The sequence below is a fragment of the Heptranchias perlo genome, chromosome 1, assembly GCF_035084215.1.
Source record: "Heptranchias perlo isolate sHepPer1 chromosome 1, sHepPer1.hap1, whole genome shotgun sequence".
Classification (NCBI taxonomy): domain Eukaryota; kingdom Metazoa; phylum Chordata; class Chondrichthyes; order Hexanchiformes; family Hexanchidae; genus Heptranchias; species Heptranchias perlo.
This window is the reverse complement of record NC_090325.1, coordinates 148,245,176-148,270,486: the sequence shown is the minus strand read 5'-3', so window position 1 is coordinate 148,270,486 and position 25,311 is coordinate 148,245,176. Positions and strand designations below refer to the sequence as shown.

The 25,311-nt window shown below is 45.4% G+C and overlaps 1 protein-coding gene across 1 annotated transcript in view; it reads right to left on the bottom strand.

Annotated features, from left to right (window-relative positions):
• The window catches only part of LOC137320948 (E3 ubiquitin-protein ligase MARCHF1-like), a 155,045-nt gene extending 130,398 nt beyond the window's left edge, over positions 1–24,647 (bottom strand). Inside the window, exon 1 of the mRNA XM_067983012.1 lies at positions 24,394–24,647. Within this exon, the coding sequence (XP_067839113.1) occupies positions 24,394–24,462 (69 nt within the window). The 5' untranslated portion in view covers positions 24,463–24,647. The remainder of the gene's footprint in view (positions 1–24,393) is intronic.
• Between the last annotated feature and the right edge of the window lie 664 nt (positions 24,648–25,311).

Sequence of the window (25,311 nt, the reverse complement as noted above, 5' to 3'; positions counted from 1 at the left end):
CCTGATGCAATGTGATGAATCTGTCTGATAGTCACCCACTGATGCATCTCTTTCATTGGCAGCCTCACCCAAATTATTGCATCCATCCAGTGACCACATCACCCTCACTCACACATCTGTTATTTCTCCCCTTGTAGGAGAAGAGAGTGCAAAATGCCAGGCAGAGGAGTAGATCTGGAGGGAGGCCACCACAAATAGTGCCCCTGACAGAGGTGGAGGAGGAGGCCTTGGAGCTCAGCCGCACGGTTGAATGCCGGGCTGTCGGAGATGGTGAGACTGGCACCCCACAAACGTCTGGTGACAGAACTTTAACATCCTTCACACACATCATGAATTGATGTTATCAATGATTGACCTGTTGTACACCTCAGTCTGCTCATTGCAAACTAACATCAGTGATGGTTGTTAATATTGCTTTATGTTCTCTTCCAGGGCCTTCAAGGATTGATGAGGAGGCATGTGCCATAGAAGAAGGCAATTCCTCAGAGGAGCTCCCTGCCTCTGAGGGCGCACCATCACATCATATCCAGCCATGCACCAGTGCAGATACTCACATTTCGGTGGGTCCTGTTAGGCAGCGAGTTGGGTTGTCATCTGGTGATTCACCACTCACAAGAGAGCACGAGCAGACACTAGTGGCAGGGGCAGCTGTGGAGAGGCAGTATCAGAGGTGCACTCCTCTCCATGCTCAGCTCAGCTGGACCCAGATGCTGAACCCCGGGGGCTATTGTTAAGATTCAGAATGATAAAGGTACAGCTGCACCTTTGCGAGATACTGGAAAATGTGCCCCGCACACTCTCCACAATCGCGGAAAGGATAGAGGAGTCCACCTCTAGCATTAGTGAAATGGTGGCGCAGGTAAGTGTGGGAATGTCTGCGATGGAAAGAATGGCAGCCTCCATTGAGGTCATGACAACGATCGTGCAGACTCTCGATGCCAACTTTTCTGCTGCCTTAAACAGATAGACAGATACTTTAGCCGTGGCCTTAGAACGTGTCACAGGTCTGCTCCAAGCTGTGTCCAGCAGAGTGGTAGGAGTGATGTGGCCCTGGCCCAGGAGAGGGATGATGGCGAAAGGGGACGTAGAAGTGGGGACTCCACTCAAAGCGTTCCTATGTCTCACCTGTTGCCCTCCCCTCAGCCAGTTTCCACAATGCTGCCTCCTCTCCCGATGGTTGATTCTGCCCCTGCACAGATGCAATCTTTGGCGGTGCCCTCATAGGCTCCAAAACCCAGAGGGCGTAGGCCGAAAGAATCTCAGCAGTTAGGGCAGGGACCTGAGCAACCTGCCACTACCTATGCTCAAGCCACAAGGGATGAATCATGTAGAAGCGGCAGGAAGAGGAAGGCTAAGGTTTTGTAAACACCAAGGGTATGCACAAGGGTGTTATGACAAAATGTCATGCTTTTCATTTATTTGTTTTTTCTTACATGCACATTAAATGTTATAATTTTCACCACCGCTGCCATGTCTTGTCCATTCCTGAATTCATTTTGTGAAAGCGCTCTTTCATGTGCTTCATCATGAACACCAAGACTTGATGCCACCATTGGGCATGTTTACAATGGGTGCATGTGTGGTTGAAGGACTGTTTTGTGCAAGCGGAGGGGGGAACTGGTGTTGGTTGTGGTTGTTCCAGGCAGTCTGAGTACTTCACTATCTCCAATTTGCAGATCTTCTTATGAGAACCTATTAGATATGAGTGACTCCCTGGCATCACGAGCAGCCATGTGTGCTGCTGCTCTAATAATGGGTTGCTCATCGTCGTCCTCCTCATCCTCTTCTTCAATGTTGCCAGCAGATGAGGATGCTTCATGAGCGCATTCGAGCTCCTTCACCTGTAACCCTCTCTGATGAGCGATGTTGTGCAGGAAGCTACACACGACTATTATTCTGTACACCCTCGCTGGTGAATACTGAAGGGCTCCCCCAGATCGATCCAGGCACTTCAAGTGCATCTTCAGCATTCCTATGGCTTGTTCAATGACAGACCTGGTGGTGATGTGACTGTTGTTGTACCACTGCTGTGCCTTATTGGTGGGGTTTCTTACAGGTGTCATGAGCCATGTCTGCAGGGGGTATCCCTTGTCTCCAAGGAGCCAGCCCTTAAGTCTGTCTTGTGCGTTGAAGAGGGCCGGGATGTTGGACTCTCGCAAAATGAAGGAATCATGGCAGCTGCCAAGTAATTTGGCACAGTCCTGCAGAAATCTTTTCCGGTGGTCACAAACCAGCTGCGCATCGATGGAGTGATATCCTTTCGGTTGATGAACAGTCCTGGCTCTTGTGCAGGTCCTCAGATTGCTCTGTGTGTGCAGTCAATTGCGCCCTGCACCTGTGGGGAGCCAGCCAGAGAGTTGAAACCCACGGCCCTCTCAGTCTGACTGAAGTAATCGCAGGGGAAGTTGACGTAATCGGATGCCCTGGCAAACAAGTCATCTGTGACCTGTCGTATACACTTATATGCAGAGGACTGCGAGACCCTGGTGATGTCACCGGTGGTGCCCTGGAAGGATCCGGAGGTGAAGAAATTGAGGGCAGTGGTTACTTTGAGTGCGATGGGCAATGCATGGCCACCAGGCCCAGCCGGGAACCGCTCTGCATGAAGGACCGTGCAGATGTCTGCGACTACTTGGTGACCCAATCTGAGCCTGCGTAGGCACTGCTCTCCAGAGAAGTCCAGAAAGCTCAGCCTCTGTCTGTACACCCTCTCACATGGATAGTGCCTCCTGCAACCTCGGCCCCTACATTGGTCCGCTCTCTGCTCTTCTGCAGGTTCTTGTGGCGCACCTCTGTCTTGTGGACCTGCAACTCCCAGAACTGCACGCTGTGCCTGCCGCGGTTGGTGATGTGCCTCTTCCTCAGGTGTACTGTCCAATAAATCCATTGCACCCCCCATCCTGATGTCAGTTTGAGGGGGTTCAAAATTTAGGTAAACATGTGTGAACACAAGAATTCTGAGTGTGAACAAAGAAATCTCGGTCTAAACACAAAGAACTCCCAGCCAAAGTTACCGAGAGAACCGACTGCCCTGCTGCAAAAACTCACCTTTTCTTCACGTGACAATCATTGGTTTAAAGGTCCAAATGAGGGTCGGTTGCAACTCGCCTTCATTTCCATGGCGTGTTTCAGTGGCCACAGGAGATATGTTCAGGGGAAGTTAAAAATGGTTTGTGTAAGTCAATATACAAAACTTTAACAGGATTAACTACTTTAAACACCTAAATTGGCCCTTTAAATAAAGCCGGTGGGACTTCTGGGTGTCAGAAGCGCCCGCGCATCCAAACGCGTCTGGGTCAAACCCGGAAGTAGGCATGCTGGAGCCAGGATGGGATCCCCCTCTGAAAAGGGAGGATTTTTACCACCTACCTGCCCCCAATACAGCTGTTCTTGGGGGTTAAAATTTACCCCTAGGTGTTCATGCCTGCCCAGTTCAGCCAGCCTACAGTTCTGTGACTGAGGGGGTATTTTAGCCTTACCCAGCTGGTAAAATGCCCCCGGGTGAGTTACCCGCTAATATCCTGTCTGCTTCACACCACTTCTGATTTTAACCTGCTCTTCTTAGCAGGGGGCAAAGACACTGAAGTCGGCAGAGTCCTTCTTTAAATATGCATGATGTGGAGATGCCGGTGATGGACTGGGGTTGACAATTGTAAACAATTTTACAACACCAAGTTATAGTCCAGCAATTTTATTTTAAATTCACAAGCTTTCGGAGATTTTCTCCTTCCTCAGGCAAATGTTTCAAGAGCTCCTTGAAGCCTACGCATTTATACATATTGAACAATACATGGTGTTTACAGACTGCCCCTGCAACTGCCCGTTGCCAAGGCAATCACCGTGTTCAGACAGAGAGGTGTTACCTGCAGAACCCCCGAATACACATTCAACAAAAAAACAAACAGGGAAAAAAAACAGAGAAAAAAAAACACAGAGAGAGGCAGAAACATCCGGAAGGCAGAGAGAGCCAGCAAATGACCCATTATATTAAAAACAGATAACATTTGTTCGCTGGTGGGGTAACGTGTAGCGTGACATGAACCCAAGATCCCGGTTGAGGCCGTCCTCATGGGTGCGGAACTTGGCTATCAATTTCTGCTCGACGATTTTGCGTTGTCGTGTGTCTCGAAGGCCGCCTTGGAGTACGCTTACCCGAAGGTCGGTGGATGAATGTCCATGACTGCTGAAGTGTTCCCCGAATGGGAGGGAACCCTCCTGTTTGGCGATTGTTGCGTGGTGTCCGTTCATCCGTTGTCGCAGCGTCTGCATGGTCTCGCCAATGTACCATGCTCTGGGGCATCCTTTCCTGCAACGTATGAGGTAGACAACGTTGGCCGAGTCACAGGAGTATGAACCATGCACCTGGTGGGTGGTGTCATCTCGTGTGATGGTGGTATCTGTGTCGATGATCTGGCATGTCTTGCAGAGGTTACCGTGGCAGGGTTGTGTGGCGTCGTGGACGCTGTTCTCTTGAAAGCTAGGTAGTTTGCTGCGAACGATGGTCTGTTTGAGGTTGGGTGGCTGTTTAAAGGCGAGTAGTGGAGGTGTGGGGATGGCCATAGCGAGGTGTTTGTCCTCATTGATGACATGTTGAAGGCTGCGGAGAACATGGCGTAGTTTCTCCGCTCCGGGGAAGTACTGGACGACAAAGGGTACTCTGTTGGTTGCGTCCCGTGTTAGTCTCCTGAGGAGGTCTATGCGATTTTTTGCTGTGGCCCGTCGGAACTGTCGATCGATGAGTCGAGCGTCATATCCCGTTCTTACTAGGGCGTCTTTCAGCGTCTGTAGGTGTCCATCGCGTTCCTCCTCGTCTGAGCAGACCCTGTGTATTCGCAGGGCCTGTCCATAGGGGATGGCCTCTTTGACGTGGTTAGGGTGGAAGCTGGAAAAGTGGAGCATCGTGAGAGCATCAAAGTGGAGCATCAAAGACGGGCACCTCAGCACCTCACTCTACCGCAAGCCCACGGACAACCTCACGATGCTCCACTTTTCCAGCTTCCACCCTAACCACGTCAAAGAGGCCATCCCCTATGGACAGGCCCTGCGAATACACAGGGTCTGCTCAGACGAGGAGGAACGCGATGGACACCTGCAGACGCTGAAAGACGCCCTAGTAAGAACGGGATATGACGCTCGACTCATCGATCGACAGTTCCGACGGGCCACAGCAAAAAATCGCATAGACCTCCTCAGGAGACTAACACGGGACGCAACCAACAGAGTACCCTTTGTCGTCCAGTACTTCCCCGGAGCGGAGAAACTACGCCATGTTCTCCGCAGCCTTCAACATGTCATCAATGAGGACAAACACCTCGCTATGGCCATCCCCACACCTCCACTACTCGCCTTTAAACAGCCACCCAACCTCAAACAGACCATCGTTCGCAGCAAACTACCTAGCTTTCAAGAGAACAGCGTCCACGACGCCACACAACCCTGCCACGGTAACCTCTGCAAGACATGCCAGATCATCGACACAGATACCACCATCACACGAGATGACACCACCCACCAGGTGCATGGTTCATACTCCTGTGACTCGGCCAACGTTGTCTACCTCATACGTTGCAGGAAAGGATGCCCCAGAGCATGGTACATTGGCGAGACCATGCAGACGCTGCGACAACGGATGAACGGACACCGCGCAACAATCGCCAAACAGGAGGGTTCCCTCCCAGTCGGGGAACACTTCAGCAGTCATGGACATTCATCCACCGACCTTCGGGTAAGCGTACTCCAAGGCGGCCTTCGAGACACACGACAACGCAAAATCGTCGAGCAGAAATTGATAGCCAAGTTCCGCACCCATGAGGACGGCCTCAACCGGGATCTTGGGTTCATGTCACGCTACACGTTACCCCACCAGCGAACAAATGTTATCTGTTTTTAATATAATGGGTCATTTGCTGGCTCTCTCTGCCTTCCGGATGTTTCTGCCTCTCTCTGTGTTTTTTTTTCTCTGTTTTTTTTCCCTGTTTGTTTTTTTGTTGAATGTGTATTCGGGGGTTCTGCAGGTAACACCTCTCTGTCTGAACACGGTGATTGCCTTGGCAACGGGCAGTTGCAGGGGCAGTCTGTAAACACCATGTATTGTTCAATATGTATAAATGCGTAGGCTTCAAGGAGCTCTTGAAACATTTGCCTGAGGAAGGAGAAAATCTCCGAAAGCTTGTGAATTTAAAATAAAATTGCTGGACTATAACTTGGTGTTGTAAAATTGTTTAAATATGCAGATCGGGGTCCTATGATGTCATCAGGCCCTGACTGTAATTTTAACTCAGGTTTGAGCACGGAAGCATCTGCAACTTTCCTGCCAGGCTGAAGCTGGTCAGAAGAGGAAAAGGACGTGAAGAAGCCCTTAAAGGTAAGTATTGTACTTTTCTTTTTGGGGTCAGGAGGAGCAGGAGTGCTCCTCTGGGCCCACAAGAAAGTTCAGGCTTTTCCTACTTGGGACTCCCCCTTCCTTCCCTCCCGTAAAAACTCCTGGAACTCCCTTCCCCGCATGCCAGCAGGCGGCCGTGGTAATGAGGCCCAGTGGTTAAAATTGCCATGGCCTCATGCTGCCACCAATTAATTTGCCAGCTAGGTCTCCCACCAGAAACCTGCTGGGAATTAAAATCCACCCCTTGTTTTTTCATTGTAATTATTATAGTCAGTATTGTTAGAAATTATCAATGTAGAGGTTATCTGGTCAAAATTGACTCCAGAACAATCCGTTGATGCCACAGTACCAACAACAAGTACGAACATTACTTAGCAATCGACCAGTTTATCAAAATGGGAGCTCGAAACCATTTCCATGTTTTGCAGCTCTTCTACTTGATGCAGTTATTACCAAGGCTCAATTTTGAAACGGTGACAGAATGGCAGCGGGGGAGGGGGGTGAAGGCGCGCGTGGCAAACCCGAATGAAAAAAACTTACCTTTTCCAATGCGATCACGATGTAATTGATGGTGATTAAAGTTGTTTCTGTGTTTCACGCCCGGCAGCCAGGGGGCTGCCGACAAGAGCTGCAACGCCGAGGGTGGGTGGAGAGAGAGAGAAAGAGAGAGAGAGAGAGAGAGAGAGAGAGAGATACGTCATCCGGCGCTGGAACAGAGAGCGGAGGGCGCTGAAGAACGGTGGGGGGGGGGGGGGGGGGGAGGAAGAGAGGGGAAGGTCGAGGAGGAGAGAGGGGTAGGTCGGGGGGGGGGGAGGGGAGATCAGAGAGGGAGACATCGGGGGTGGAGAGGGACACGGAGAAGGGGTCATCGGAAATCGGAGCCGGGTGGTGCAGGTGACATCAGTGGAAAGGTAGGTTTATTTTGTTTTTTTAAACTTTGTGCAATGGGTTTTAATTTAATTAATTTATTTTATTTTTGCCTGATCCAGCCCTTCCGTTTCACCAGGCGTGATTCGGAAGCTGTGGTAAGTTTAAAATCGGTTTAACTATCTACTACGTCAGAAATTAAGTACCTTCACGCGGTACTTTTGGTTCTTTAACTATCATTCTGCCGGCAATTAAAGCCCCCAACACACCCGCAATTTCATTTGAAAATCGGGGCCCAAGTGTTTCACTTTTCCATTCCGTTTGATGTACATTGGCAGTTTAACTTCATCCCCTATTTAAAGCAACTCAGACTAAGTCAATCATATTACTTTCCCCCAACAGCGTTTAAATTTATTTGCTGTTGGTCCAAAGACTTCTGAGGAATATTTTTTATATTTTGGTAAGTTTGTTGACATGATCTGAACGATTCTGAAGTGAATATTTTATCTGATACTCCAACACAACATCCTAAAGTTGAGGAAAGCAAATGATTTATGACCTTCATCAAATTTAGATTTTCAGTTTGGAATGACCCAAGATAATCGTCAACCATCCTTGCCCAATCTAATGTGTTACAATTGCAAGTTCAGGTCAACAAGACATTCATCAGGTGTGAATTTGCATTTCTGGTTGACACAGCCATTTTGTAGGCAGTCTGAACCCAGCCAATTGGAACTGCTGTGGCCCTGTCTAATGTCTGAGTGAAGTTCAGGTCTCCAGGAGGATTTAATGTGTTGTCCTGGCAACTCACCACACAAACTAATGCATGGCTGAATGGCGTCCTATAAAGAGAGCATTTAGCTCTCAAAGGATTAATATCAATGAACATATGACTCACTCATATTTAACTGTTTAGATCCTCATGTTAAAAAGTCTTTGCATCATGTATTATGCTGCAGTAGAAGGAGGAGGTTGTGAATACATGTGCAAATGGGGGTAATTTTGATTCTGAGCGATAGTGTAAAACGGGCGATATCGGATCAGCAATTTTTCGGGAGAGATGTAAAACGGGCGGTTGATCCGATATCGCCCATTTTACATTATTGCCCAAAGTCAAAATTATCCCCACGTGTTACTGAATGGTCCTGCTGGAGCTACTGAAGATAATTTATAAGGTGGATACATCACCTTCTAATTTCTTATAGTGACCATGTTTTGGTGCTGCAGTTGGGACCATAGAAGAATTGTTATAGACAAAAAGCCCCAAAGCAGGCGGCGCACTTGGAGAGTCCAGAGACATGGAGGCCCTGCCAACATAATGGCGGGTCTTTATTTACATGATTGTTCCCAGAGTTCTGCCCAACACCTGGCCAGATCTACTACTGGGCCATGGGCAGGAGTGCGAATTTGGTGACAGGAGGCTGCAGCCGGGGACAAATGGGATCCACTATAAATTCCTAAGTCCACTCTTACAATAGAAATTACCTGTGTAAGTGTGTCATGCTAACCTCATCACTGGACCCTGATTAGCATATATAAACCTTCCAGCTTCAGGTGGGTGCATTGCCACTTGCTCAGAAGAGCAGGTTACAATCAAACACAATGAGATCTAGACAGCTTTATGACTGGTATATACCTGGCACATTTTAACTGCCCACTCCCCCTCTCCACCACAGTTTCCACCGGGCAGGTAGAGTTAAAATCCCCCCTAAATCTTGACATCCTGTATGCAGCGCTGCAGGAGATTGACTAGTGTACTCATATTTGCGTTACAGCACAAATGTGGAATGTGAGTAAGTAGTTAGTGCCAGCACTAATTGGATATGAGAAAGAAAGCCCTTTGTGTTCTACCAACAACTTCCACTGATGAATGAGGTTTTGAAATTAAGGCATTGATGAAGCCACAGCTGATCCCACAGATCCTATGTCCGAGAGTACGCAGACTGGCAGAGAAGACTGGCACATTCTCTTTCCCTCCTTTCCCTCACACTATGCTGGCAACTCAGTTTCTACACTAGACCCCTCAGGGAACTGCGTGCTCCACCATAAGACAAGTAGGAACTGCCCCCTCGCTTCTTACTTCCTACATTAGGCCACCACGAACCGCACATCAGACAATTAGCACCCTCATTTCTCACCTTATGAAGAAAACAAAACCTATGTTTGTTTTTATGAATGGCACTCACAGGAACCTGAGTTAGATATGGAAAATGGAGACACCTACATTCTGAGGTAAGGTTTGTCTCTCTTCATGGGTGCACTGATTTTTTTTCCTGAAAAGGAAGAAGGGGCTAGAGAATCTGAATACAATGTGGAAAATTGCCCAATGTGTCCTATCCACAAAGAAAAAGATAAAGCCACCTCAGCCAATTATCGCCCTATCAGCTGCCTACCAATTATCAGTTAAGTAATGGAAAGAGTCATCAATATAATCTGGCAAATCAAAATATGAACTGCTGGATTTTGGCAGAACTATTCAGCTCCAGACCTCATCACAGGCTTGATTCAGATATGGATGAAAGAGCTGAATGACAGAGACGCTGACTGCGTTCAGAGCAGACCAATTTTGGGAAGCAGTCCTGAAACAGGTGTTAGGCCCCCATTTGCATATGCAAAGGGAATAATGCCTGTTTCAGACCTGGGCCCTGAACACCTATACTTCAGCCTTTACCAATACGGCGGATGGCTGTGGAATGTGCTTGCTGGCCACCATATTGGATGCTTAGGTGCTTGTTTTCTGCCTGTCAAACGGGCGCAGCATCAAAGAAATTCTAGGTCATGATGTTCCTGACACTGTACTAGGCCTAACGTTTCCCACATAATTAATTTGGCAGTTTGCAATATCCATTGCAGAGAGACAAGAACAGCTAGACACACATATCACAGTAATGAGCCCTTGCAGGCATTGTTTAGAAACCTGGACATGCTAACCATCACTCACTTCGAGGGCTCAATTCAACTTACCCATGTGTTACTCTATAAGTGACTGGCATTGTTCCCACTTGAGCTTGAGCATTGTCAGTATATTGAGTTTCAATCTGGGACTGAATTATATGGTAGTGTGGGTGCTAGTACGCTGTCTGAAGGAGCTTTGAGGCCTCTTGTTGGCAGGACCACGGAACGATTTTTTGGGGTATTGTTCCAGCCTTGTTTATTTTCATATACAGCAGAACTCCATAAATTTACTGGGGAAGAAATGTCTGCATTCAGGGCAGCACAGATTCTGAGACTACATCCTGCACAATGAGCAGGAAAGTGAATCCTAGCTGATTTTTTTCATTTCCATAGTCCAGGCATCCAGTGGCCAATATTAACAGTAATTGCTGTCTGACCTAAGACCAGGCCTTGGAGATAGTGACAGCCAATTGACACCAGGCCAATCCAGCGGAGAAGAGGATTGGGCCAGAAGAGGCTAATAAAGCTTAGACCTCCTCGGACGTGGACTCGCCTCCCCCTCCCTGATCGAGAGAGCCTCTACAGGACGGCCCTGACAGCAGATTGTGCCACCTACCTCACAGTAGAAGACACAAAAAGCATACCAAAAATAATGGGGAACTGAGGGGTAAATGAGAGTGAGGAATTTAAAACAATTAATATCACTAGAGAAAAAGTACTGGACAAACTAATGGGACTAAAAGCCAACAAATCCCCTGGACCTGATGGTCTACATCCTAGGGTTCTAAAAGAGGTGGCTGCATTGGTTATGATCTTCCAAAGTTCTCTAGATTCTGGAACGGTCCCAGTGGACTAGAAGGTAGCAAATGTTACCCCGCTATTCAAGAAGGGAGGGTGACAGCATGATGGGTGCACGGTTTAAAATAGAAATAAATGCTGGCAACATTTGGTTCTCCCCTTTCTGCATGGAAGCTAAGGACATATTAATAAATTCAGATGGCAGCAACAATAAGTACCAAAGCACGCATCAGTCACAAAGCAAGAAGTGGGGATTATGGTGAAATGGAAGGAGAAAAAGAGGCAATTGAGAGAAAACACGAGAGAGACTGATACACTTGTCAAGTCTCATTCATTAGGAATGACAGTCAGTCTTTTTGGTTTAAAAATGTAAACTGTTTTGATGCTTTTTGCTATGTGAATAAATAAATGCAGCTCCATTTGCTTAAATGGATTTGCAAGCTATCTCGTTTGTGATCATTAATTTAACTCAGCAATTCCTGGATAGTTTTGTTTAATAGCCATTTCTTTCTATACTTGTGTCTGATTTCTTTCCACATTGCTGTATACAAGTTCAAAAATATCTGTTTTTGTGTTATTGACCAACTGGCGACTATTCAGGGGTATGGGAGGGTGGAAGGTAAGGGGACCCTTTGGTGCAGAAATGGCTCCAAGATGACAAGGTGGAAGTTCTGAACCAAGTCAACCTTTTGTTGCAGACTTCGTAATTTGATACCTGAGCTTGGTGGGCTCACCGAGCATTATATAGAAACACAGAAAATAGGAGCAGGAGTAGGCCATTCGGCCCTACGAGCCTGCTCCACCATTCAATATGATCATGGCTGATCCTCTATCTCAATACCATATTCCCGCCATCTCCCCATACCCCTTGAAGACTTTTGCGTCTAGAAATCTATCTAGCTCCTTCTTAAATATATTCAGTGACTTGGCCTCCACTGCCTTCTGTGGTAGAGAATTCCACAGGTTCACCACCCTCTGAGTGAAGAAATTTCTCCTCATCTCAGTCCTAAATGTCCTACCCCGTATTCTGAGACTGTGACCCCTCATTCTGGACCCACCAGCCAGGGGAAACATCCTCCCTGCATCCAGTCTGTCTAGCCCTGTCAGAATTTTATATGTTCAATGAGATCCCCTCTTATTCTTCTAAACTCGAGGGAATACAGTCCTGCCATCCCAGGAATCAGTCTGGTGAACCTTTGCTGCACTCCCTCTATGGCAAGTATATCCTTTCTTAGGTAAGGAGACCAAAACTGCACACATATTCCAGGTGTGGTCTCACCAAGGCCCTGTATAACTGCAGTAAGACATCCTTGCTCCTGTACTCAAATCCTCTTGCAATGAAAGCCAACATACAGTTTGCCTTCCTAACTGCTTGCTGGACCTGAATGTTTGCTTTCAGTGTCTGGTGTACAAGGACACTCAGGTCCCTTTGTACATCAACATTTCCCAATCTATCACCATTTAAATAATACTCTGCCTTTCTGTTTTTTCTTCCTAAGTGGATAACTTCACATTTATCCACATTATAGTGCATCTGCCATGTACTTGCCCACTCACTCAACTTGTCTAAATCGCCTTGAAGCCTCTTTGCATCCTCCTCACAACTCATGATCCCACCTAGTTTTGTGTCGTCAGCAAACTTGGAAGTATTACATTTGGTTCCCTCATCCAAATCATTAATATATATATTGTGAATAGCTGGGGCCGAAGTACTGATCCCTGCGGTACCCCACTAGTCACCGCCTGCCTCCCCGAAAAAGACCCATTTATTCCTACTCTCTGTTTCCTGTCTTAACCAATTTTCATTCCATGCCAGTATATTACCACCAATCACATGTGCTTTAATTTTGCACACTAACCTCTTATGTGGGACTCAAAGGCCTTCTGAAAATTCAAATAAACCACATCCACTGGTTCTCCCTTATCTATTCTACCAGTTACATCCTCAAAAAACTCCAGTAGGTTTGTCAAAAATGATAACTGAGCATTGTTGAGGATTGACCAGCCAGGTTAGATCCCTCATGGAGTGTGGAGGGATAGACCTCTCACTGGGCGTTGGGATTCTTCCTAGATAACTTGCAATCTCTGGCTCTAGCAGGTTTAGTCATACTGGGTGGACAAGCAGCGTGAAGCTAACCTACTCCTGAGCTCTTTGGACTTATAGGTAAATGAGGTGTGTCCCTATGAGAAGAGTGTGTGAACTCCATATTTGGCAAAGAGAAACTCCTATCTGTGCAGATTTCTCGGTAGCTTGGTTTGGTGACTCTTAATATGTTGTTGGATTTCCACTTGTGTCAGGCACTTGACTGACCAAAAAAGCTATTGAGCTGTGTACATACAACAAAAGCAGTGATGCTAGTCATAGTGTATGCTACTTTTCTGTTTACTGTTCTCTTTGCATCCTTTAGGGGTATTTTTTTTTCCAATTGTTAATTTTAATGCAAAAAGTAGTCATGAGTACTAGGGTGGTGTTTCTCACTTTATATTCACCACCACCTTTACACTAAAATTAGCGACTTAAAGAAAATATACCTCTTAAGCTTATTCTCTGTTGTTCTATTTTCTTTCTCAATAGTTTCTCTATTCCAGAATCTGTGTGCTTTCTATCTTTATGGCTTCTGTTTTTATCTCACTCGAGTGTTTCATGTCCTCCACTCTCAAAGTCTGACAAGAATATGGGGTTAGAAATGCACAACATGTTAGCCAGGATCTGAAAGAGAAAAAAAGAGGTTTCTAAGAAATTTCTAACAGCAGTCTGAGGTGAATTGCCCTTCAATATTCTTCCCACCCTCCTCCCCTCCCCCAGGGAAACATCTGGGCCCCGATTTTAACTGCCTCTGCCTGGCAGGGGGCCAGTTAAAGTAAGGCAAGTCACTTATCCCCTCCCCTTCTCCTCCCCCCGCCCCCCCCCCCCGCCTGCTGATCCCACTGTCTACCCACCGTGTCCTGACCTTAACCTGGTCCTTTGAGCAAGCGAGCCGGACACCAACAGGAAGGAGGCGATCGTGGGCCAGAAGAAACCCAAATGTTGTCGGATTCGCCGCCCACTACCAGGCCCCCCCCCCCTCACCCTTCCTGTCCCTAACCCCGCACCCTCCCCGCAACCTTCCCGCCCCCTCTTCCCCCGCACCCTCCCCGCCCCATTTGCACCCTTTCCACCCCCACACCCTTCCCTGCCCTCTTCCTGTCTCCTCCCTCCCCCGAACCCTTCCCGCCACCCCCCCCGCATTCTCTTTCCACACTCTTCCCGCCGCCTCCCTCTCCTGCACCCTTCTCATCCCATCTTCACCCTTCCCGCCCTCTCCCCTTCCCTTACACCTTCCCCCACACCATTTCTGCCCCTTCCCGCCCCCTCACCTTCCCCCGCACCCTTCCTGCCCCCACCCCCTCCCCAACCCCTCCCAATCACCTTCCCCCGCACCCTTTCAGCCACATCCCTCTCCCCCACACTCTGCTCACCCCCCCAGCACCGTCCCTGCCCCCCCTGTGAAAATCGAGGTCCTGATGTTTGTGTGGCACCTCCTTCCCATAAGAAGCGAGCGGAGATTGGGAGTACTTTGTGTAAGTAACTGTGATGCAAACCTGATTTATGTGATACATTGGTACACCTTGCTTCAACCTAAGTGATTTTCAAAAATGTCTTTTCTAATTCCCAGAAATGTAGTGGATTCAATTCAGCCTCACACCAAATGCAAAATGTCAAATCAATAAAAAGCTCCTAAAATATATATGATTTCCATCCATCTAGTTTTGGACTATCTTTTTTTTGAGCAGGTAGTCTGGAAATTTCTAAAATGTGAACCAGACCGTAGAAGTATTTTTTTATTGCTCGTTTTTGTGTTTCATGGAGTGGGAACATTAGAGAATAAGGTTATTGAGGCTTTTAATTAACTTTCATCAGTCGTAAAGCAAACACTGAATTCATACCAGGAGCCCATCCATTCCCTCCTCCTTTACCCCCATCCACTATTCTGTGCCTGGTTTAGTTTTGAATTTGGCAAAAGGCGACAATTCTTATAGATGCAATTCAGCCTCCATTAAAACTAGATTTCAAAGCAAGGCTAAAAGTCATTGAGATGGTTACAAAATTCATTGGAAAAGCTGGAAAATAGTATGACTGCCAGAAGCTGCAAAGTGAACTGTTTGCCGTACTGGACTGTAGTGAGTGGGGAAAGGTTAACCTGTCACAGATAATGTACAAAGCAAGAACCCTACAGCTTCATCAACACTGACACTCTAGCAGAAAACCTGAGGCACTTTACAAGATCAGATGGAGCTTAATTATCTCTTGACCTTCCTTGACCTTTGTCTCTATTATAGAGTCTGTTGTCCACTAATGGAAGGTGGGGGTTGTTTTTTGTTGAGGGTCAAAGATCAAACTCCATCCAATGGTACTCCTTTGCCAACTGACCTACTTTTGTGCAACAATCTTTTAAAAGATTAAAAGTGAGCACGACTGATCGATGGTCTCAGGTGACTCTTTGTGGTTTAATGTTAGCTAATTAGGTGCTCTTGTTTTCTGCAATTACACATCTTAGTAATTAGGAAATTTAGCAAAATCTTGTCATTAGAGATCTCTCATTATAACCCCCCCTCCATTTTCCCTGCTCCTATGGAAGCCCCATAGTTTCATCTCTGTGTTAAGATTAGCAAAAAGTAAATGTGAATAAGAAATGGTGTAATAGGTAGAAAGTGCAAATTGATTATTTGTCAGTGTTTAGCAATGATCTGAAGATTCCTACCACTCCAAAAACGGATTAACAAACAATAGTGAAAACTGAGCAAAAAGTCTGATTTTTGCTACTTAAGGAGTTATCAAGGTCAATAATGATGCACTCATGCAGCATTCATCAGCTTCATGATCCTGATAGTGAATTTAACAAAGGGGAGGATTTCAAAGAATCACCACAGCATTTTTTTTTTAAAAAGTGATTACTGTAGTACAGAAGCAATTGCTGCCTGACAGCATTGGGCCTGATGGCCATTGAAAGATTTATCACAATGGAGAAGGAAGAGACAGCAATCAGCACATGACGCAGGGGTGCACAGCTAGCAGCGAGTTCAAACCCAGGAAGCAGATATATTGCAACAGAGGCAGCTACTTGGGTACAGCAGAGCTGCAATGCATAAGGAAGCTCAGACTGATGAAGGAAGTTGTGACTGAGGTGTACCACCTGGACAGCAAAGACCTGTAGGGACAATCAACAATCTATCATGCACTACTAGTGGCAATGAAGGTCATTGCTGTAATCAACGCTAGTAAAGCAGAAGTCATTGGAAATCAGGGGGAAAACTCTCCAGTGGCTGGAGTCATACCTGGCACAAAGGAAGATGGTTGTGGTTTTTGGAGTCCAATCATCTCAGCCCCAAGACATTGCTGCAGGAGTTCCTCAGGGCAGCATTTCAGGCCCAACCATCTGCAGCTGTTTCATCAATGACCTTCCCTCCATCATAAGGTCAGAAATGGGGAAGTTAGCTGATGATTGCACAGTGTTCAGTTCCATTCGCAACCCCTCAGATAATGAAGAAGTCCGTGCCCGCATGCAGCAAGACCTGGACAACATCCAGGCTTGGGCTCATAAGTGGCAAGTAACATTCGCGCCAGACAAGTGCCAGGCAATGACCAATCTCCAAGAGAGAGTCTAACCACCTCCCCATGAATTTCAATGGCATTACCATCGCCGAATCCCCCACCATCAACATCCTGGGGGTCACCATTGACCAGAAACTTAACTGGACCAGCCACATAAATACTGTGGCTACAAGAGCAGGTCAAAGGCTGGGTATTTTGCCGGGAGTGACTCACCTCCTGACTCCCCAAAGCCTTTCCACCATCTACAAGGCACAAGTCAGGAATGTGATGGAATACTCTCCACTTGCCTGGATGAGTGCAGCTCCAACAACACTCAAGAACCATCCAGGACAAAGCAGCCCACTTGATTGGCACCCCATCCACCACCCTAAACATTCACTCCCTTCACCACCGGCGCACTGTGGCTGCAGTGTGTACTATCCTCAGGATGCACTGCAGCAACTCGCCAAGGCTTCTTCGACAGCACCTCCCAAATCCATGACCTCTACCACCTAGAAGGACAAGAGCAGCAGGCACATGGGAACACCACCACCTGCACGTTCCCCTCCAAGTCACACATCATCCCGACTTGGAAATATATCGCCGTTCCTTCATTGTCGTTGGGTCAAAAGCCTAGCACTCCCTTCCTAGCAGCACTGTGGGAGAACCTTCACCACACGGGCTGCAGCTGTTCAAGAAGGCGGCTCACCACCACCTTCTCAAGGGCAATTACGGTTGGGCAATAAATGCTGGCTTTGCCAGCGACACCCACATCCCATGAATGAATTTAAAAAAATCAAAGACCTTCCCTCCATCATAAGGTCAGAAGTGGTGCTGTAATTTGATGATTGCACAATATTCAGCTCCATTCACAATTCCTCAGATAACGAAGCAGTTTGTGCCGACATGTAGCAAGATCTCGACAACATCCAGGCTTGGGATAATAAGTGGCAAATAACATTCGCGCCACATAAATGCCAGGCAATGATAATATCCAACAAGAGAGAGTCTAACCACTTCCCCTTGACATTCAATTGCATTGCCATTGCTGAATCCCCCACCATCAACATCCTGGGGTCTCCAGTGACCAGAAGCTCAACTGGACCAGCCACATAAATGCCAAGACTACTAGAGCAAGTCAGAGATTACACAGAGGCTGGGTAATTTGTGGCAAGTGGCTCACCTCCTGACTCACCAAAGCCTCTTCACCACCTATAAAGCACAACTCAGGAGTGTGATGGAATACTCTCCACTTGCCTGGATGGGTGCAGCTCCAACAACACTCAAGAAGCTTGACACTATCCAGGACAAAGCAGTCTGCTTGATTGGAATCTCATCCACCAGCTTAAACAACCATTCCCTCCACCACTGGCATACCATGGCTGCAGCGTGTACTATCTACAAGATACACCGCTGCAACTCATCACGGCTTCTTCAGCAGTACCTCCCAAACCCGCAACCCCCACCACCTAGAAGGACAAGGGCAGCAGGTGCATGGGAACAACACCACTTCCAAGTTCCCCACCATTCTGACTTGGTCATTTATCGCCGCTGGGTCAAAATCCTGGAACTCCCTACCTAACAGCATTGTGGGAGTACCTTCACCACACGGACTGCAGCGGTTCAAGAAGAAGGTCTACCGCCAACTTCCCAAGAGCAACTGGGGATAAGCAATAAATGTTGGCCTTGCCACCGATCCCTATATCCTGATAATGAATATTAAGGAAAAAAAATCAACTTTATACCACAGGATCTTTCAGGCATCTACGGGGTACGTTGCAGAAGTCAACCACTGGCACCCTTTTTTCTGCGCAATTGAAGAATGACAGACTGCAACCATAAAGGGGATTAGGTATTTTGACTTTCTGGTATAAATTTGGACAATTCTAATAGATATTATGTATGGTGTTTCAGCATTTGTTACCTTCCTTCCTCTACAATTTCTCTCTTGCTGCCTTGATTAGGTACAGGAGTAAACCAAGTGTGGTTAAAACAACTTTTACTTACTGTTGAAGTGATTTAATTGAAATTATACTCCAAAAACAGAATAGACAGGGAAAAAAAGGCATTTTCTCAGAAAACCATAAGTCGCAGATATTAAATAATCTGCCTTAAAATTATTCCCATGCATCCTATACCTTTGGAGATACAAAATGTAAAGGGCCTGAAATTCCTCAGGATGCTATCCCGGCATTTATGGGTCGGTGGTGGGGCACTTAATTTGCATGGAGCAGGCAAGCACCACACCAAGCACGCCGCCGATGGTCATCTGCTTCAAGTGGTTGGAAAATCTAGCACCTGTCAACCATTTGGGGGGGCTAGGTTGTCCAGACCCCACTGAACCTAGCGATATCCCCTAGGACCACTTTGTAAGTGGGGCCAATCAATTTTTTTTAAAAATGGTGTCCTTTCTTCAGGAGTCCATGCTGCTTGCTGGCCTGGAACCCAATAGTGGGGCCCACTTTCATCCATCTGGAGGCCAGTGTTTCTCAACTTTCTTGGCTTACTGACCTCTGGACTTACATCAGGGCCTGACTGAGCTAGGCTAGTGGGAACTCCCATTGTAGGGAATTCCCAAGCCAGGCTCCAACCCTCCCAATGACATTTACCTTATAGGAGGGGGGCGGAAGTTTGACCCCTTACGAGGCATTTAGGAAACTCGCAGAAATGGTGGATATCTGACGCAAACGCTATTTACAGGGAGTTCCACTGGTCTCCAATGTTCTGAACAAAAGTAATACAAATTATAATATCTTCCAGAGAAAATGAATGAATTTAGGTTTTGCCTACAAAAACCAAACAAACAGACTGTTCCATTTGGCTGGAGGGTAGGTTCTTATACAAAAAATTAATATGCCAAAACCAAGAATTAATAAGGCAAAACTCAAGAAAACACACTACTAATTTTCTTTCTTCATTAAAATTTTTTGCAACTTATTAGTACTAAATGACTTCAAAATGCAGGACTTTTTATACAAATCCCTCCCCCTATTTGAAAGATGGTACAGTCCTTCTAGAATTTTCCTCATTTAAGTTGACTTTTTCCTCTGTTGTTCATAGGAACAGAAGTAAGCCATTTAGCCCTTGAGCCTGTTCCATCATTCAGTGAGATCATGCTGGGACCTAACTCCACATATCCGCCTTAGCCCCAAATCCCTTAATATCTTTGGTTAACAAAAATCTATCAATCTCAGATATAAAATTAACAATTGAGCTAGCATCAACTGCCGTTTGCGGAAGAGAGTTCCAAACTTCGACCACCCTTTGCGTGTGGAAGTGTTTCCTAATTTCACTCCTGAAAGTCCTGATTCTAATTTTTAGGCTATGTCTCCTAGTTCTAGACTCCCCAACCAGCAGAAATAGTTTCTCTCTATCTACTGGGTGTAATCTATAGGCCAGTGGGAAGGATATAGAGGAGCAAATTTGCTGGGGAATTACAGAGAAGTGCAAGAACCATAGAGTAGTGGTAATGGGGGACTTCAACTACTCTAACGTAGACTGGGACAGTAATAGTGTAAAGGGCAAAGAAGGGGAAGAATTTCTGAAGTGTATTCAGGAGAACTTTCTTGATCAGTATGTTTCCAATGAGGAAGGAGGCATTGCTGGATCTGGTTTTAGGGAATGAGGTGGGTGAAGTGGAGCAAATGTCAGTGGGGGAACATTTTGGGAACAGTGATCATAGTATCATAAGGTTTAGATTAGTTATGGAAAAGGAAACAGAGCAATCTAGAGTAAAATCTAGAGTAAAAATACTTAATTGAGGAGGGCCAATTTCAGTGGGTTGAGAACGGATCTGGCCCGAGTAAATTGGATTCAAAGACTGGCAAAAACAATGGGTGGCCTTTAAAGAAGAGATGGTTCGGATACAGTCTAGATGCATTCTCACGAGGGGGAAGGGTAGGACAACCAAAGCCAGACCTCCCTGAATGACGAAAGAAATAGAGAGCAAGATGGAGCAGAAAAAGGGAGCATATGACAGATGTCAGGATGTTAAAACAAGTGAAAACCAGGCTGAATATAGAAAGTTCAGAGGGGCAAAGAGAATGAGAATAGACTGGCAGCTAACATAAAAGGGAATCATTACATTCACGATTATGCACTTCTGCAGTGTGAATGAATGTTAGTGTAACATATTGTGGAAATCATAGAAATATGACTAATATGGTACATACCTGTAGTTATGCACCTTACTTTAACCTTCAAAGTCTCAATGTCTCCCAGACTTTCCCTTCTGAATAAATCAATACTTGCTTGGTCACGTAGAGAATGAGATGTTTCTGGTCAGCCAGCCACATGTTCAACACTCCACAGTCCTATTATGTCATGAGTTTGAGACAGGCTGATTGGGCCCTTGAAAGTTCCTTACTTCAGAACATTCCCTTTCCTATCAAGGCATTCATAACATAATTTACAAAACATTGTTATTTTAACTTCTGACCCTTTACTTGATGCATCATTGCTAACATTTTTTGTGTCAGTACGTTTCATCTATCTTTAACAATTACTTTCCTTCATGTTAATTTATGTTTCATCCTGCTGCTTTACAGTAATATGTAGGTATTCAACTTCATCTGTGCTTTTCACCAAGTCCTATGACTCATTGATACCCTGTTGACTTTTGCAGTGACCTATTGCCACACCATCTTCAGCTGCTTCATCAATGACCTTCCCTCCATCATAAGGTCAGAAATGGGGATGTTCGCTGATGACTGCACAGTGTTCAGTTCCATTCGCAACCCCTCAGATAATGAAGCAGTCCGAGCCTGCATGCAGCAAGACCTGGACAACATCCAGGCTTGGGCTCATAAGTGGCAAGTAACATTCGCGCCAGATAAGTGCCAGGCAATGACCATCTCCAACAAGAGAGAGTCTAACCACCTCCCCTTGACATTCAACGGCATTACCATCGCCGAATCCCCCACCATCAACATCCTGGGGGTCACCATTGACCAGAAACTGAACTGGACCAGCCATATAAATACTGTGGCTACGAGAGCAGGTCAGAGGCTGGGTATTCTGCGGCGAGTGACTCACCTCCTGACTCCCCAAAGCCTTTCCACCATCTACAAGGCACAAGTCAGGAGTGTGATGGAATACTCTCCACTTGCTTGGATGAGTGCAGCTCCAACAACACTCAAGAAGCTCGACACCATCCAAGATAAAGCAGCCCGCTTGATTGGCACCCCATCCACCACCCTAAACATTCACTCCCTTCACCACCGGCGCACTGTGGCTGCAGTGTGCACCATCCACAGGATGCACTGCAGCAACTCGCCAAGGCTTCTTCGACAGCACCTCCCAAACCCGCGACCTCTACCACCTAGAAGGACAAGAGCAGCAGGCGCATGGGAACAACACCACCTGCACGTTCCCCTCCAAGTCACACACCATCCCGACTTGGAAATATATCGCCGTTCCTTCATCGTCGCTGGGTCAAAATCCTGGAACTCCCTTCCTAACAGCACTGTGGGAGAACCGTCACCACACGGACTGCAGCGGTTCAAGAAGGCGGCTCACCACCACCTTCTCGAGGGCAATTAGGGATGGGCAATAAATGCCGGCCTCGCCAGCGACGCCCACATCCCATGAACGAATAAAAAAAAACTTCTTAGCTCTTTTGCATATTTGGGAGCCATCCACCAAAAATATTTTCACATTTCTTTGACAACAGAGCTTACCAGTGCATCCAGGGCCTGGTCACTAATATTTGCTATGCAACCATTCTCCACAAGTACTGCACATTCCATAGTTGGATTAACGAGCATTTGGCATTTCTATTGTTTAACTGCTTGAGGAGCATTGAAGGACCATTATCATACATGCATTGTGATTGGCTGCTACTTTTTCATCATCGTTAACAAAATCACATTCTCAGGAGTCAGACATTTCAGAACCATGTCATGAATTACAATAAAAACAGGCATTTCGCTTGTTCCTTTTTTTTGAACAGAAGAAAACATGGACCATAATTATTAATGTTAGACCTGTTTTAATTCTCTAAGGTGAATCCCTACTTGCCCTTCTCTAAGAGTCAGTGATAATGATGACTGCTTCTAAATAGCCATAACAATAATATGTAAAGCATACTGAAGTACGGCCTGCATTGATTGTTACAGAAGCTCAGAGACAACATGGTTAAATTTTCCACACCAAATAATGGCTACAGCAGCAAAATACTATTTGGCACACATACAAAGAGCAATAATAAGAGTGCTTGATGGATTTATGATGATGACAGCATGTAAATCGAAGTGGACTGTTACCATATCACCAACAAATAGCTTGCAAATGAACCATTCAAGTTTTAGGGTTTAACTGAATACATTCACAGTCAACTTAAAACACATTAAATAAAAGAGGTATATTTGAGTAAAGTAGCTGCATTTCACCAAGTGAACAACTACTGCAATCAAACCCTGTCAAATTATTAACTATGTCCATTTTGCCAACTGCTGATATGGAAGGCCCTACTGGTCAAAGTAACATCCACGGCCCTATTTACACGTGATTGATAACAATGGTATTTTTAGTCAGATAGACTGAATCCAGTCAATAAACTGAAAAAGTAGTCACCTTTGCCTTTTCATATACTTGGTGTTTATCCACACTTGGCTATAGAACAACAGCCATTGCATTTCAAAGTAAATAATTGTATGTGAGGTGTTTTGAGACTTTTTTTGACGGATGTATTAAGTCAATATATAAACGTAAGCTCTTATTGACAGGTGCTGAAATAAAGATTTTCTGGAACGTCTCAACATCTCTAATACACGTTGAGCAGGAGGATCTAATGACAGATGTCTGCCACAAATAAAATCTGCTGATTAATCACCAATTCCCATGGTTTGAAAGTACAGACAGCCACTTTACATCAATAGCTCTGAAGAACCAATTGATTGACCAGTTTTGATAAACTTCCATTGACTGAATAACCAGTAATCAGACCAATGCCAGTTAACTCCATAATCCAAGGAACTAGGTATTAAAGCAGTAGTCAACAGCATATATGTTAGTACATAATATCTTCATGAAAAGAACCAGTGACTTATTCTTCAACCTATTCATACTGCATGGGAGTGACTTGCTGCTATTGGGCAAAGCAGCAGCTAATTAAAAGCAACCCCCTTTTCCCTACATTATAATAGAAAATATTTGGTATTTCAAAACTCAATCATACTTAATAACATTATTTATTACTGTAAAAAAAAATCTATATGGATAACTGCATTATAAAATGAATAGGAGAATCAGTTGAACTCATTGGTACTGTAAACAAAAGGAAAGTAGTACTAGGGTGACATTACTTACTGCACTTGTAACCTTTAGGAAATGCAAGGTTTGTACAGTTCATCTTTATCAAATTTACTTCATAAGATGTCAGTAATTCTCCCAGCATGTGTTTTGCCTATTAATGCTTTCAACACAAGTTTAATTAAAATGTCCTCATTTAAAGTATGCTAATTTAGTTCTTGTAAATTTGCAAAATCATGTTTCAAATCCCCAAGCTGACTGATGATAACTTCATAATCCAATGCATAATGTCTCACGTGAAAGATGCACCATTCTTCATGAAAAAGATGTATAAAACACATCAAAACACATCAAAGCATCATTTACGTATGACATCATCGTGACGACTACTCCGGCTCTTCGGCAAAGAAATAATTTTCCCATCACTTTTTTTTTTGCCTTTGTGGAGATAATGTCCCTTTATACCTAATAGCTCTCTCATCAGTGCAAGATAACTAGATACAAAACATATAGAGAGCTTGACTTAACACTTAAAGTTTACAGTCTGTAGAACACAAATATTCTTCCCATTTATCTCCCCAGACAAGCTCTGGGAAGCAGCAGAACATAAAATAACAAACTAGGTTACCTGCATACATATCTCCAGCGCAGCACTTCCACCTGACAGCACATTGCTGCATTCACTTTCAGCCTTCATCCGCCAGCCGCCCCGTCTCACAGCCGCATCTTTTTTTTCCCACTTTTTAATTAATATCCTCCTGCAGCTAGAGCTTCGCCCTCACATCTGTTTTCCAGGGAAGTTGGGAAAAGAGAGGTCACTAAGAATAATGTTCTGTGGCGAGGGCAAGGCATGCAAAGGAGAGGCTGGATTACTTTGGTCTGATCAGGCAGCCAATGTGCATAATTCATGAAACCAGATGAAAGTCCGTTCGCCCTCGCTGGAAGTGTACGAGTCACTTGGAGCATTAAAGCGGGCTGTCAAATGCTGCTCTGAGACCTCCCCCTTTTTAAAAAAGGCCTTGATCTGAAGGACCTCTCTGCTATGGAGATAGAGACGAGAGGCTGATATACAAAGAAGAGAGGCAAGTCTGATGGTAGGAAGAAATAATCCCAACTGCTTTCAATTACTTCTGTCTGGGTGCCTATCTTTGGGACTCAGAACAAATTTTGCAGAATGAGCAGTAAAATGAGAATGGTTTTATTCATTCTTGAGCCAACAGAGACATTCACAAAGTTAATTAAAATATGGACTCGCAGGACTTTAATGATGAATTTAAGTTTTTTTTCCCATTATGTGGATATGAAAAAACAGCAAAAAGCTACAGTCACTTTTTCATTGTCATTCCTGTTGCTGCACAGAGTACTGTAATTCTAAAATAATTTTAAAATGTCTCATGCTTCGAAAAGTAACAGTGTCATAAAAATCACAAATCATTGAAGAACAATAGATGGCATTGTTGTAATCAAGCATTGTGCTCAGGATTTAAAAAAATCACGAAGGGAGTATTTTTAACTCCCTCCGCCCAGTGGGAATGGAGCAGCTCCA